Raw genomic sequence first — 15,532 nt, 5'->3', positions numbered from 1 at the left:
GGAGGTGAGGTTCAGCATGTGCACTTCCACTTTATTCAGGACAGGGCTGCAGAGCCCGGTACTCGAGGTTCCAGAGCCCCAGTTTCTAGATGGCTGGGGGTCCCCAACAATTGGCAAGGTATCCCCTATTCTAAGGAGAAAGGATACCATGAATTTCGGGGGGGAAATCACCCTTCAATTCTATTTCCTTATTTATAATTTGTTTACAAGATATATCTTTGTATGAAATTAGGGATATGGAATAATTGACTTGATTGCGTATAACTTGCGATAAAAACATTTATTTTTTTTAACATTCTTGAGAAGATAAGGAATACAGTATATTACAACAATAAAATGAGGAAGAACATTTCAAGACCTCAGAACATCATAAAACAAATGCTTTATTTAAAAATCATGCCTATAGACTTAAAGGGACTTTGTAAAAAATAAAATCTGTGCCTAAGCACTAAAAGGCAGGTGGTTACTACCTACCTGCTTGTTGTGTGTGGCGCCGTTCTTCGTCAGCACAGACCACTCCTGCTGACCAGTCAGCGGCCTCTGCTGACGTCATGTGAACAGAGTGGCGGCATCTTTTCTGTTCTGTTGACAGGGCGTGACTTCCGACGTCATTCTTATTGACAGCCAGATCCAGGCTGCCTAACTGGGGGAGCCGACTGTCAATCAGAATGAAGTCGGAAGTCATGCCCCATTGACATAGCAGAGCGGAAAAGAAGCCGCTGGTCTGTCGTTCATGATGTCAGCAGAGGCAGCTGAATGGCTGGCAGGAGTGGTCTGTGACGGGAGCAAATACCTGCCTGTTAGTACTTAGGATATCCCATTTACGGAAGCACTCAAGTGAAAAGTTGTAGTTTTTTTCCCCTTTGAAGGTTCATGTAAAAAGTGCACATTTGCATCATTCACAAATCAGCAGTGTTACGGTCCTCATCAGCAGCATGTGACCAGCACTGAATATTCAGATCACAGTGTCTTCTGTGAGACTCCCCTGCAGGCGGTCACAGGAAGGCACTGACAATGCTTTCCAGCCACACAATGCTCTGTGTGCTCCAGCTTGTCACACCGTGGGTCACAAGGTGCAGATGAGGATTGGGCTGATAGCAGGACAATGTGGTGATTAGTAAATTTGTTGTGACCAGCACTTCGTATACAATACACATTACAAGGGAACTAGAAGTGACATTTTACACTGGACTGTTACTTAAAACTGCCAAACTTTCTTAACCAAAACATGGAAGATTGAATCAAGTCTCCTTAGCATAGATGTACAGTACAGAGATCAGCACCAGTAAGGAGATTAAACCTTGTTGAGTAGGCACTTTGGTCTTAATTCATCGCCCAAACAGCTTAATATGTAAATGGGATGACAATTTTCCTGGATTTTGGATAGTCTTCAAATTTCTCAATATACCATCTGTAAAAATGTGAAAAAGAGTTAGTAATAATACTAAGGGAGTTATCCCAATTTAGCAAGTTTTCACCTACCTAGTGTGCCCTATTTGAGTGGAGCGATGGCCATGCATGCCCATCACCATTCCATTCATTGTATATGGGACTGCCAGAGAAAACTAGCTATAGCACTTGCTATTTCCAGAAGTCATAGACAATGAATAGAGCAGAGGTTGAGCATGCATATCTCCCTCCATTCAGACTGAATGCTGAACAGAGCGGTCAGACCCCCAGTGATCAACAAGATAGCCCCTTTCCTACCGAATACCTGTCAGTAGAAAGCAAAGACCACACTGATTGGTATTAGGTGACCATACACTTTATTTGTAGGCTGAATACTTTTTATTGCTGACAGTCATGTCTCCCCATAAACATTAATGAATACATGAGTGATCTGCCTGGAGAAAAGGGAGTAAGAGGCTGCCAGCCAACTCCTGTGGTAGTTTATTTCTCCAAGGGAACAAATGGATCAGGCATTGAAATTGAATACACGAGACCCCTCTTTCACCCGTCAGGGTAGAGTCTGCAGGCCCCCATACTCCTTTATTGGTCAACCAGTCCTATCAAAATCGGTGGTTTCAGCCAACAATATAATGTTCAACAGCTTGGTGTTTTCTTTACATCTGCACTTCCAAAAATCCAGCATATACATTTTTTTTTTTTTTACTATAAGATGCAGTTTTTAGCAAGAAAAAAAAAAGTTCAGTTTTGTAAACTTTTGCCTGGCGGCATTAGATCACTGTATAAGCTTTGGATATGTGGTCCATGTCTTATAGCTATGGTATATACATCATGTACGTATGTAGCAGGGGTGTGTGGGTGTGTGTGTGGGTATAATATATATATATATATATATATATATATATATATATATATAGCAGAGCTCTGTGATTTTTGTGGAATTTTTACAAAATGTATATAAAAATGTACATATACAGAAGCAGGGGATGATCAGATGAGAATCAACTGGTTTACGCACTCTCAGACAAAATATCTCCCTTAAAATGAATCTGTCACCAGGTTTTTGTCACCTAATCTGAGAGAGAGCAGCATAATAGAGACAGAGACCCTGACTCCAGCAATGTGTCACTTACTGCGCTGCTTCCTGTTTTGGTAAAATCACTGTTTTAGTAGCAGATTATCACTAGAGAACTAGTCTAGTAAACCTGCTGCCATGTAGTCCTCCATATTCATAAACTTTGTATAATCCCGCCCCGATTGGCAGCTTTCTGCCTATGCAGAGTGTACACAGAAAGCTGTCATTCAGTGGTGTGGGTAGGGTTATATACAGCTCATCATTCAGTAAACTGGTATATCTGCAGCACAGAAAACATCAATACTGCAGCAAACAGCCCAGTAAGTGATACATCACTGGAATCATGGTATCTGTCCCTATATCATGTTGCTCTCAGATGCAGTAGCAAACACCTTGTGACAGACTCCCTTTAATCTGGCAATCAAAATGTTTTTGATGGGGGCGGTTACATGGAAATGAAAATATAAAAAGTTCCTCTCTGGCGGGAATGGTGGTTGCAGAGAAGAGTTGACGGCAGCAAACTATGATTTTTGTTCCTGATTGCATCTGCAGTATTTTCCTCCCTTACTTGCACAGAATCAGGCGGTCACCCTGCTGCCCAGCGTCCAACAAGTTCTGCATCCAGTGAGCTAGCTCTAACATTCCAGTCTTGGCTTTGGGGTAACCGTATAAATATGTTTTACACAGCTATAGTTCCTTATAATAACAACTGCAATTCCTCGAATGCGAGAAAATAGAAAAATACTTACTGATGATGTTGCCATGCTCGAGATAAAAGCACAAGAAATGTGAATATAGCAAAAGCAGCTCCAGGGATGGACCAACCAGCAATAGCGAATCCCGACCATTCCACAATTTCACCAAAAAAGTTAGCACCAGAAACATATTCAAAAAGTCCACCTTAAAATACAATAAAAACAGATATCTACATTGAATGTGTACTAACATAGCATATTACTTCAGCAGTACTATATATAGCAATAATAAGGATTTGGGGTATGTTCACATGTTTAGGATATGCCTTTGTCCACGTTCTGTTCTGGCTGCATACGTTCTTTACATCGGGAGCAGATAACAGCTAATCGGTGTGGGTACGAGATGTAAGTTCCCCACCAAATCGCTATTGATAACCCATCTTAAGGATAGGTCATCAATATTGTTAAAAGCAGACAATCCCTCTAAAAATATGATAACTTTTCCCAGGTATGAAATACTCTATTCACTAGCGCAGCATACGGAAAGTTAGATGTGACGAGGATGTAGGAGCAGAATCTGCACCTGAATCAGGAATGTGTTAACTTCGGCAGCATGTGCATAAAAGAGACATCGATATCCCATAAAGTGTAACTGCACTTTCAGGACATGTTTGACCCGTTAAAGGCATGGGTATAGGTGCTGAATGGAAGGGGAACACCATTTTACTGAGTGGTGCTGAAAACGAGCTCAATAGAAAGTCAATTAGGCCATCTTCAGTTTCAAAGAAGAAGACCTAGATGGGTAGTTTTAGCGATCGGTGGTGGTCTCTGCAGCCGTTTATTTTGGGGTTCCTGGTCTCTGCTCTGTGACAAAAACTTATGACATGTCTCTTTAACATATTCAACATTTTCAGAAAATGTACTTAAACGTTAATAATTCAAGATGGATCAAGTAGTGTCAGGTCATCTCCCTCATCATTTTACCAGATCTAATATATGCTATTGTACGGACAAAGCGGGAGAGATTAATTGGTATACTAGGTCTTTAATTATGCTAGACCAGTGGACCTCGCATCACAGACAAATGTATTAAGCAGAGATGATGTGTCTTCATATTAAATATTACGATTTTGTATAACTTAATATTTAATATTAAATTCAAGGTCTTGATTTAACTAACAATCATTCAGCGGTCCATCAAGTGGGAGCTACAAACACTAGGCTTTCTATGATCTACCACGAAATTAAGACCCTTGCATATTCAATTATGCTTGTTTATTAATATCCTTGATCCAAAGTAATAGTAAAAATGTTACAATAAACAAAGAAGCAGGTTGGGAGAACAAAAAAAAAAAAAAGGCAAATTGGACATAATCTCACACAAAACCCCAAAAATCGTCCACACAAAATTGTTGGCACCCTCAACTTAATATTTGGTTGCATTACCTTTGGAATAAATATCTGCAATCAATCACTTTCTATAACTATCAACAAGCTTCTTACAAATCTCAACTGGAATTTTGGACAATTCTTCTTTTGCAAACTGCTCCAGGTATCTGATATTTGAAGGTGCCTTCTCCCAACAGCAATTTTAAGATCTCACCACAGGAGTTCAGTGGGATTTAGATCCAGACTTCATTGCTGGCCACTTCAGAACTCTCCAGCATTTTGTTTCCATCCATTTCTGGGGGCTTTATGAAGTATGTTTGGGGTCGTTGTCCTGCTGGAAGACCCAATGTCACGCTGTGAACGAAGGAAAGCCGGGGAAGAGGGAACCCTATACTGTTCGTTAGACTAGGACTCCCCTAGGTTATCTTTAAGCCCAGGGTTACTCCTGAAGGTGGAGATGCCCAAGTCTCATACCTCTCTATGCTCCTACGAAATCCTACACTGCTCCAACTCTTCTCCCAGGGAGGAAAGGGGCAGGAGTAAAAAAGGTAACACTGTCTGAACAGACAGATGGAAACCAAGGCATAATCAAACGACAGACACACAAGATAAAATACAAAAGAGAAAATGGGTGCACAGTAAACAGGCAGAAAAGCAACACGAAAGAACAGAAAAAGGGGAAGGTAGAGGTATTCACAACAAATCGCATGCAACAATGACATTTTCTGATCGCTTTCTATTCCGATTTTTTGGGAATGAACAAAAACCAGGAATTGTTTTTATGTTGTTCCACATGTGGTAAAATTAATAAGTAAGCTTTATTCTTCGGGCCAATATGATTACAGAGATACCATATTTATATTGTTTTGGCGCTTTTTACACAAAAACTATTTTATAGAAAAAAAATTTTTTTTTGCATTATTCTGAGAGCTATAACTTTTATTTTTCGTCTCATGGAGCTGTATGGCGGCTTGCGTTTTGCGGAACAAGATGACGTTTTTGAGGGGTACCATTTTTATTTACATTTGTCTTTTTGATCACGTTTTATTCCACTTTTTGTTTGGCGGTATGAGGCTGCGTGCCCACTATGTGTTTTTAAGCGTTTTTGCCATGGAATTTCCGCAGCGAAAACGCTTAAAAAACGCTTGCTAATACGTGCCCCATGGTCCCCAATGATTATCATTGCGGAAAAATACGCAGCATGTCCATTAATTTTGCGGACACGAAGCGTAATTGCCGCCATTGACTTGCATTCAAACGCATATTTTCCGTGTCAGCACATTTGCACACAAGGATATTATAGGATTCAATGTGCGGATGGTACCTGGGTCTGGAGAAGAGGGGACTCTCCTCCAGACCAGGGTACCATAGAACCTGTTAAAAAAAGAATTTAAAATAAAAAATAAAGATTATACTTACCTTCCTATGGCCCCCAGTGTTTTCTCCGATCCATCTGGTCTGTTGTATGGGTCGCGGTGGTGTGAGGACCTGCTATGACGTCATTTAGTCATGTGACAGTTCGGGTCGTTATGGAAGCAGCGATATCAAATAGGTGTACTTTTTGTTTATATATTTTTTTCCATGAAAATATTTATTTATGGTTACAATATATTTTAATTTATATATACACACACATATACACAGAGCTCTGGCAAAAATTAAGAGATCACTGCACAGTTTTCTAAAAATCACCATCTCTACGTGTCTAACAGCCATTCCATTCCAGTGTCAGTTGAATGCAATCAAGAGGAAGATGCCTTTTCACCCAAAAGCAGTGTGAAAGACTGGTGGAAAGCATGCCAAGACGCATGAAAGCTGTGATGGTTATTCCACCAAATATTGATTTCTTGAGTTAAAACATGGAGAGACCTTGGTGGCCATTCAACTGGCCCACGACGACCAATCCACTTTCCAGGAAACTGTTCATGTAGCAATGCTTGGACCTGACACCCATAATGTGGCGGTGCACCATCTTGTTGGAAAAACTCAGTTTCCTGGAAACAGTTTCCTGGAAAGTGGATTGGTCATCGTGGGCCAGTTGAATGGCCACCCAGGTCTCCCGATCTGACCCCCTTAGACTTTTATTTTTGGGGTCATCAGAAGGCAATTGTCTATGCTGTGAAGATACGAGATGTGCAGCGTCTGAAACAACGGATACTGGAATCCTGTGCTAGCATTTCTTCTGCGGTGTTGCTATCAGTGTATCAAGAGTGGGAGAAGAGGGTTACATTGACAATCCAACACATTGGGCAGCACTTTGAACACATTTTATAAGTGGTCATAAACTTGTAAGAAACTCATGAAAGAATAAAGTTATGTTAAAACCAAGCACATCATTGATTTTGTTATTTCTCAATAAGTTTGATGTGTCACATGACCCTCTTCCCTTTGAAAAAAATAAAGTTGGATCCCAAATGGCCAACTTCCAAATGGCCGCCATGGTCACCACCCATCTGGAAAAGATTTCCCCCTCCCATATACTAATGTGCCACAAACAGGAAGTTGATATCATCAACCATTCCCATTTTATTTAGGTGTATCCATATAAATGACCCACCCTATATATATATATTATGTGTATGTGTGTGTGTGATAGATAGATAGATATATCTATGACACACACTATATATATTTCTATATTTTAAAGTTTTTTCTGTATCATATTTTCTATATGATGAACTATGGGGTGCATTATACTATGGATAATGCATTGTACTATAAGGAGGACTATGGGGGGTGCATTATACATTATGGTGGACTATGGGGAGTGTATGATACAATATAGAGGACAAATGACAATCATTGTTCTCAGCAGCACATCGCCGGTGAAATCTGCAGATAAGCTGTTGATAACATGATATGTATGGGGACAGACTGAACTATTAGTGATCGTCCTGTCCCCATCATTCTTCCTCAACCGGTGTAAAGAGGCCGAGAAACAAGCGTTGAACCACGTCAGTATTGTCGATCACGCACGTTTGGCAGCCTGAACTCCGTGCATGTAAATACAGCCGAAATGTTTCTGTGTGATGGTGCAATATGTGAGCATTTGGGCCCCACTTTAAACTTTTGCCCAGGGCCCCACTGTCTATAATACGGCTCTGGGGAGGGGTGAAAGTGCACATCACAGAGAAAACGCTAACTGCTGAGCTGTGATTGGCAGGATCTCTGAGCGAGGGGTGAAAGCACATGACCCACAGAAGACTTTGAAGAAACATCCAATTGGATTGCAATGTAAAATTTCACCATAGTGAGCTTCAAAAGCAAAAAATGTGAATATCTCGGCAATCGAGTGACGAAGCACAAAATGGAAATGAGAGGCAGAATAATTTGAGCTCAGGGATTTTTACAAGGTATTCAAATCTTTTTTTTTTTTTTTTTGAGCAAGTGACAGGTCCTCTTTAGAGGTTCAAAATAAGACAGCGCAACAGCACAAGTTTGTTTTACCCATTACTTATCTTAAACTATTTGGTTTCATTGGACAGGAAATGTTAATATATGACAACAGGAAGAGCAGCCATAGTTGTCATTTCTCTTTTAGTAAAAATATGAAGAGGGAATGGCTACAGATTCAATTTGCTTCTCATGAGAACAGAAAGCTGCGGCTTCCGCCTGTCACTTCTATAAAATGACATGACAGCAGATAGGTGATGTTACTATATATTGTGATGGTGTGTAAGCGCCTACTTACCTCTGGGAATTTTATATCCCGTCTCGCCAGGTTCTCTCAGATTCCTCAGTATGTAGTCAGAATGAATATTGACAAGTATTCCACAGATAAACAGCACCATTCCTGCAAGGAGAGCATCACAACTGCAGTCATTTCATAGGTATGAGCCAAAAAAAGAACGTCAGCTGTCATCTACAGTATACTTTATTAGGTGTCATTTGTCAGAACCCTCTCTAGGAGAAACGCCAAGGTAGCCAATGGAGGGTTTCTTCCTCTAAATCAGGGCTGGCGAACCTTTTTTTCTGCCAAGAGCCATTTGGATATTTATACCATCCTTCGTGGGCTGTACAAAATTATCTTCTTTAAATTACCCTGCTATATTTGGTCAAACATTTAATTAAACCCCCCCCCCCCCCCAAATGTGATGGCTGAGCTGCTTTTCTTTGGTGCGGCTGGGATATTGATATTGCTACTCGTAACCGCTTTTCCGGATTTGTGACGGTCTGGAGCGCAGGCGACTCTTTGCGATGATAAGTTTTATAAAGAACTCGCAGCAGTAAGTTGTACTGAACAAATATGTATATTATACTGAAAATCTCCTCACAGTAGGAAATTCATCACTGCTCTCGTTACATTTATAGAACTCGAGCAGTGGGAGATCTGCAGTATATACATCATATAGGAGACACCGAGACTGCTGTATATACATCACATAGGAGACACGGGGCTGCGGGATATACAGCGCAGGAGACAGCGCAGGAGACACGGGGCTGCGGGATATACAGCGCAGGAGACACGGGGCTGCGGGATATACACTGTGTTCCAAATTATTATGCAAATAATATTATTTTCTCAGATTTTCCCAAATTACCTATATGAATTGCAGTCATTGTAATTTTCCAGTCAAATAACTATTAGAGTACAATTGAAAGGTTTTTGTACAAACTGCCTATGATAACAGTATATTTTTATAAAAATGAAAAACTCAAACTGCACTCAAAATGCATGTTCCAAATTATTATGCACAGCAGAGTTTTCAACCTTTTCATTTTAATAAAGAACAAAAAAATGGTCATTTTTGAAATGATAAGCATTAGCAGGTTATTAGAAACTGAAATCAAACAGTTTTCAACTCAAAACTTTATTCTAGGTGATGTTACATTTGCACATAGGACCGCTTGTTCGAAAGGAGCTTCTGAACTCTCTCGTCCATTGAATTTGTCAGGTTTTGGATGGTTTCTGCTTCAATTGATTTGCATGAGGACAGAATACCCTCCCAGAGCTGTTGCTTAGATGTAAACTGCCTCCCGCCATCATAGACACTCCTTTTGATGATGCTCCAGAGGTTCTCAATGGGGTTGAGGTCAGGGGAGCATGGGTGCCACACCATAAGTTTGTCCCCTTTTATGCCCATAGCAGCCAGAGATGCTGATGTGTTATGTGCAGCATGAGACAGGGCATTATCATGCATGAAAATGATCTCGATGGTCCAGATGGATGGAGTGGAGGATGGCTGGTTGATGGACACCCGATGCAAAAACGGCTACGGCGCCAACAAGGAGGAGGTGGAGTAATGTTTTGGGCTGGAATCATGGGGAGAGAGATTGTCGGCCGTTTTAGGTCCCTGAAGGGGTAAAGATGAACTCCATAATGTATGTTCAGTTTCTCAAACAGCACTTCCTTCCATGGTTCAAGAAGAAGAACCGTGCATTCCGCAGCAAGATCATTTTCATGCATGATACAGCGCAGGAGACATGGGGCTGCGGGTTATACAGCGCAGGAGACACGGGGCTGCGGGTTATACAGCGCAGGAGACACGGGGCTGCGGGTTATACAGCGCAGGAGACACGGGGCTGCGGGTTATACAGCGCAGGAGACACGGGGCTGCGGGTTATACAGCGCAGGAGACACGGGGCTGCGGGATATACAGCGCAGGAGACACGGGGCTGCGGGATATACAGCGCAGGAGACACGGGGCTGCGGGATGGATATACAGCGCAGGAGACACGGGGCTGCGGGATGGATATACAGCGCAGGAGACACGGGGCTGCGGGATGGATATACAGCGCAGGAGACACGGGGCTGAAGGGGATGGATATACAGCGCAGGAGACACGGGGCTGCGGGATGGATATACAGCGCAGGAGACACGGGGCTGCGGGATGGATATACAGCGCAGGAGACACGGGGCTGCGGGATGGATATACAGCGCAGGAGACACGGGGCTGCGGGATGGATATACAGCGCAGGAGACACGGGGCTGCAGGAGATGGATATACAGCGCAGGAGACACGGGGCTGCGGGATGGATATACAGCGCAGGAGACACGGGGCTGCGGGATGGATATACAGCGCAGGAGACATGGGGCTGCGGGATATACAGCAAAGGAGACACGGGGCTGCGGGATATAGAGCGCACGGGGCTGCAGAATAATCACAGGATATACTGTGGCTACTGCTGCTGTCTGCTTATGTGGGACAGCAGCGAATCGCATGCCAACTCTGCCCACGGAGTATGTCCAGATATTGGCAATGGCTAGTGTCGGCTGTAATCTTTCATTGCAGGTGCACGCTGTGTCCAGTAGTGACGCTGTGTGCACATAGAGCGAGAAGAAATTAAAGGGCTGGCAGTTGGCAAAATGCAGCTGCTGGCTCGAGCACTGCGGTCCCTGGGTATCTGCCTGGGGGGCTGGAGAAAACATCTGCCCGCAGGCCTGAAGTTCCCCAACCCTGCTCTAAATAGAGGCTTGGAGCAGACTCTGCTAGAATGATCAATTGTTATGAAAGAAATTGGTTTGCTATAGTGTGGGAGAACAGTACGACAAATGTCAGCTTCCTGGAGCCAGTGATATGAAAGCTTTAATTAGAAAGAATAAAGCCACACAGTAAGGTTAGTAGCTAAAGAGTTGTCATTTTCCGTGTAAACGTGACACAAGAGGGAGAATAACATAAATGTCACACCTTTTGCGATTTGGGTGGAGCTTGGCTTTAAGCTGATCAGTTATAGTTATATTACATTAATCATTCCCCCCCCATGCACATTTACACATTACACATGCCATTATGTGCACCACAAGCTAATTGACCGGTAATTCTCATGGATCTCCTCATTACACACAGAAAAAAGCATAAAATATCCCTCTATGTTGTAAACTCTCCCCTGGCAGGATGGCATAGAGAGGCACATTGCTTTCCTTTATAAATATTATGTTGTGATTGTGAATTATTATCTCACCTATGATAAATCTGGGATCACATGTCCAGTCTGGAGGGAAATCGGCATGCTTGCACAGATAGCTGCTTTGGAGGTATCCATTGTAACAGCAGAAAATCAGTGCAAGAAAAAATGAAGCCAGTGGTGTAGGCTTTCCCCCACGGATCAGAAAAGGGAAGATAAGGGTGCTGTGAAAACACAAAGCAGATTGTCAGGATTCTTACAGCCTCCTATTTATCAATGATAGCAGCGTACGTATCAATATAGCACTTCAGGAGACCCCAGGTGATGAAATAAAATAAAGACTTTTCAGATCTAACCACGGAAGATTATACTGAATATTGCACATAACATGATAGCAGCAGTCGTTGGTGTTCCACAGTGTCACCCTAAGATTGAGCACTGAAGCATGGCTTCATCACAAACTGTATAGGGTAAAAAAGCATCTGGTGATGTTCCTCAGCCACAAGCTCTCGCCCTGGGAAGTGGCACTGTGAAGAAGGAGTGTCTCGCCATAGCATGAGCCCTGCGGAAGTGGCAGCCCTACCTGTATGGACACAACTCCACCATAGTGACAGACCACAGCCATCTCTGCTGGCTGCTAATGACAAAGGTAAACTGTTGCGGTGGAGCTTGGCTCTACAGCAGTATGATTTTACCATTCAGCACAAAAAGGGTAGTTACCATGGCAACACTGACATGTTGTCCCACCAGTGGGATGCCGAGGAGACATCAACCCTATTACCCCACTTGCCACCGCCACAGGGCAGTGGGAAGAGCGAGGCTAAGTGCCAGAATTGGCGCATCCTATGGATGCGCCATTTCTGGGGGCGGCTGAGGGCTGGTGTTTGTAGTCTGGGAGTGAGACAAAATCCATGGCCACTTCATATGCTATTAATATCAGCCCCCAGCTGTCTGCATTGCCTTTGCTGGCTGTTAAAATAGGGGGCCCCCATGTCAATTTTTTTTGGAGTCCCCCATATTAATAGCCAGTAAAGGCTAAGCATACAGTTTAGAGCTGATATTAATAGACTGGGAACCTCCGTGAATATTACCCCTTTCCCAGGCTATAAACATCAGCCCCCAGCTGTCTGCTTTCCCTCTGCCGGTTAATAAAATTACGGGCGACCCCACGCCATTTTTTTCCAGAAATGTATTCATTTAATGCTAAAATACATGTACAGTAAGCAACAGTCACTGCACTAATTATTTATATATCACTGACATATTTCTAACTATTCTATGTATATATCTATTCTATAATGTCGGGTACCGCTGCGTTGTAACTGTACAGGGCTGTTGATGGGTTTTCAAGGATTTTAACCAGCAGATCAGACATGTCTCTATTTTTATAAGTGGACTGTAAGGGCTTGTTTACACACTGTTTTTGCAGCATTTTTTCAAGAGTAAAAAAAAAAAAAATGCTGCACTTTACAGTACTAGCAAAGTGAATAAGATTTCTGAGATCCCATGCACATGCTGTTTATTTTTTCTCTTGCAGATTTGAACCATCAAAGCATTTCTTTCTGAATCTGCAGCATGTCTATCCTGTCAGCATTTTTCACCCATTCAAACGAAAAGTAGACAGTTAGGTCCATATAACAACATTTTTCTAATTTTGGTTCTAGACATTACCACAATGAATTTTAAACATAATTCAGATGCAGTTGAAGTTCAGACTTTCAGCTTTCATTTGAGGGTATCCACATTAAAATTGGATGAAGGGTTTAGGAGTTTCAGCTCCTTAACATGTGCCACCCTGTTTTTAAAGGGACCAAAGTAATTGGACAATTGACTCCAAGGCTATTTCATGGACAGGTGTGGGCAATCCCTTCGTTATGTCATTCTCAATTAAGCAGATAAAAGGCCTGGAGTTGATTTGAGGTGTGGTGCTTGCATTTGGAAGGTTGAAAGTCTGAACTTCAACTGCATCTGAATTGTTTTGTTTAAAATTCCTTGTGGTAATGTCCAAATATATATGGACCTAACTGTAAATACAGGGCAGAGGACAGACCATGGCACAGCGCAGACTATAGGGTAGACTATAGGGCAGAGGACAGACCATGGCACAGCGCAGAGTATAGGGTAGACTATAGGGCAGAGGACAGACCATGGCACAGCGCAGAGTATAGGGTAGACTATAGGGCAGAGGACAGATCATGGCACAGCGCAGAGTATAGGGTAGACTATAGGGCAGAGGACAGATCATGGCACAGCGCAGAGCTCAGGGCAGAGTACGGCGCAGGTCAGGGTGCAGGGCAGAGTAGAGCGCAGGGCAGACTGCAGCACAGGGCAGGGTATAGGGCAATGCAGGGTACAGGCAATGCAGAGTGCAGGGCAGAGTGCAGCGCACGGCAGGGTGCAGGGCAGAGTAGAGTGCAGGGCAATGCAGGGGGCAGGGTGCAGGGTACAGGGCAGGGTGCAGCGCAGGGCAGAGTACAGGGCAGGGCAGGGTGCAGCGCAGGGCAGAGTGCAGGGCAGAGTGCAGCGCAGAGTGCAGGGCAGGGTGCAGCGCAGGGCAGAGTACAGCGCAGGACAGAGTGCAGGGCAGGGTGCAGCGCAGGGCAGGGTGCAGCGCAGGGCAGGGTGCAGCGCAGGGCAGAGTGCAGCGCAGGGCAGAGTGCAGCGCAGGGCAGGGTGCAGCGCAGGGCAGAGTACAGCGCAGGGCAGAGTGCAGCGCAGGGCAGAGTGCAGGACAGAGTACAGGGCAGGGTGCAGCGCAGGGCAGAGTACAGCGCAGGGTACAGCGCAGGACAGAGTGCAGGGCAGGGTGCAGCGCAGGACAGAGTGCAGGGCAGGGTGCAGCACAGGGCAGGGTGCAGCGCAGGGCAGAGTACAGCGCAGGGTACAGCGCAGGACAGAGTGCAGGGCAGGGTGCAGCGCAGGGCAGGGTGCAGCGCAGGGTAGGGTGCAGCGCAGGACAGAGTGCAGGGCAGGGTGCAGCGCAGGGCAGAGTACAGCGCAGGGCAGGGTGCAGCGCAGGGCAGGGTGCAGCGCAGGGCAGGGTGCAGCGCAGGGCAGGGTGCAGCGCAGGGCAGGGTGCAGCGCAGGGCAGGGTACAGCGCAGGGCAGGGTGCAGCGCAGGGCAGGGTACAGCGCAGGGCAGGGTACAGCGCAGGGCAGGGTACAGCGCAGGGCAGGGTACAGCGCAGGGCAGGGTGCAGCGCAGGGCAGGGTACAGCGCAGGGCAGGGTACAGCGCAGGGCAGGGTACAGCGCAGGGCAGAGTTCTCACCGGTGCATGTAGTGGCAGGTGAAGGCCCCCAGCAGAATACGGTTGGTCGCGGCCGCCTCGCTGTACACGAGCAGGTGATACACCGGCATAGCTAAGGACGGCAGCTCCTGGAGGAACCAGGCCAGGCGCACCGGCACCGGCGGCCCATACGTGGAGCGGGAATAGCGTCCGTATGGCACCTGGATAAACCGGAGAAGCCCGAATGACAGGGCTCCCATCAGGACCATGAAGACGGCCAAGACTTCCAGCAGCCGCCGCTCATCCTGGAAGGCCGAGACCTGCGACATGTCGCCTCAGAGCCGCCGCCGATACTTGTTCTAAAGACGCTTGACACAACCGCCACACCACGCGACCTATACGGGCTGCTAGGTAACAGCCAATCACACATAAGCGGGCTGTCAGTTGTCGGCCAATCAGACACGGGAGTGACCGCTTGCCCTCAAATGAAAATAGTCATAACTGAAAGGTGACATCCCATGTGTGGCCCAGAGGGGGCGCTGTGCTGATAGTGCTGACATTTCTGTAGTCATGTGTGCTGTCATACGTGGAGCGTCTCTGTCACTGCAGGACGTTTGCATGTAGAAGCTGCTGCTCTCAGTGCGGCTGCTGCTGCTGGAAGAGAATGTGGCAGATCCTGGTCATTTCTGCCGGTATTGGATTGGATTTTTGCCGCAGACTTTCAGTTTGATTTACCACAGTCATTAAGCCTAATTCACATGGTGCTACCGCCCACTCTCCCTGTGCGTAGTCTGCGCAGACATGTCACATAAAGTGTATTTTTTACACCCACATGCAGGTCTTTTTTTTGCGGACCTGGATGAAAGAGTCACAGTGGGCCCCTTTAACACGT

The 15,532-nt window shown here is 45.0% G+C and overlaps 1 protein-coding gene across 1 annotated transcript; it reads right to left on the bottom strand.

The window, feature by feature from the left end:
- Nucleotides 1-261: 261 nt before the first annotated feature.
- Nucleotides 262-15,144, bottom strand: SRD5A1 (steroid 5 alpha-reductase 1). Its single transcript, XM_073678615.1, has 5 exons — nt 14,683-15,144; nt 11,470-11,636; nt 8,258-8,359; nt 3,232-3,382; nt 262-1,411 (listed from the first exon to the last, which is right to left on the bottom strand). Exons 1-5 carry the CDS (start codon nt 14,967-14,969, stop codon nt 1,345-1,347), a joined length of 774 nt encoding a protein of 257 aa, XP_073534716.1. The 5' UTR covers nt 14,970-15,144; the 3' UTR covers nt 262-1,344.
- Nucleotides 15,145-15,532: the final 388 nt, after the last annotated feature.

This window comes from Phyllobates terribilis, unplaced genomic scaffold (assembly GCF_046119375.1).
Source record: "Phyllobates terribilis strain yellow unplaced genomic scaffold, ASM4611937v1 Scaffold_4__5_contigs__length_816908805, whole genome shotgun sequence".
NCBI lineage: Eukaryota > Metazoa > Chordata > Amphibia > Anura > Dendrobatidae > Phyllobates > Phyllobates terribilis.
The sequence above is the reverse complement of the archived record's forward strand: the minus strand, read 5'-3'. Positions and strand labels throughout refer to the sequence as shown.

Coding starts and splice junctions, on each gene's coding strand:
- SRD5A1 (XM_073678615.1), bottom strand. CDS start 14,969: ATGTCGCAGGTCTCGGCCTTCCAGGATGAGCGGCGGCTGCTGGAAGTC. Junction 11,637..14,682: donor ACCTGCCACTACATGCACCG/GTGAGAACTCTG, acceptor GTGTTTTCACAG/CACCCTTATCTTCCCTTTTC. Junction 8,360..11,469: donor TGATCCCAGATTTATCATAG/GTGAGATAATAA, acceptor CTCTCCTTGCAG/GAATGGTGCTGTTTATCTGT.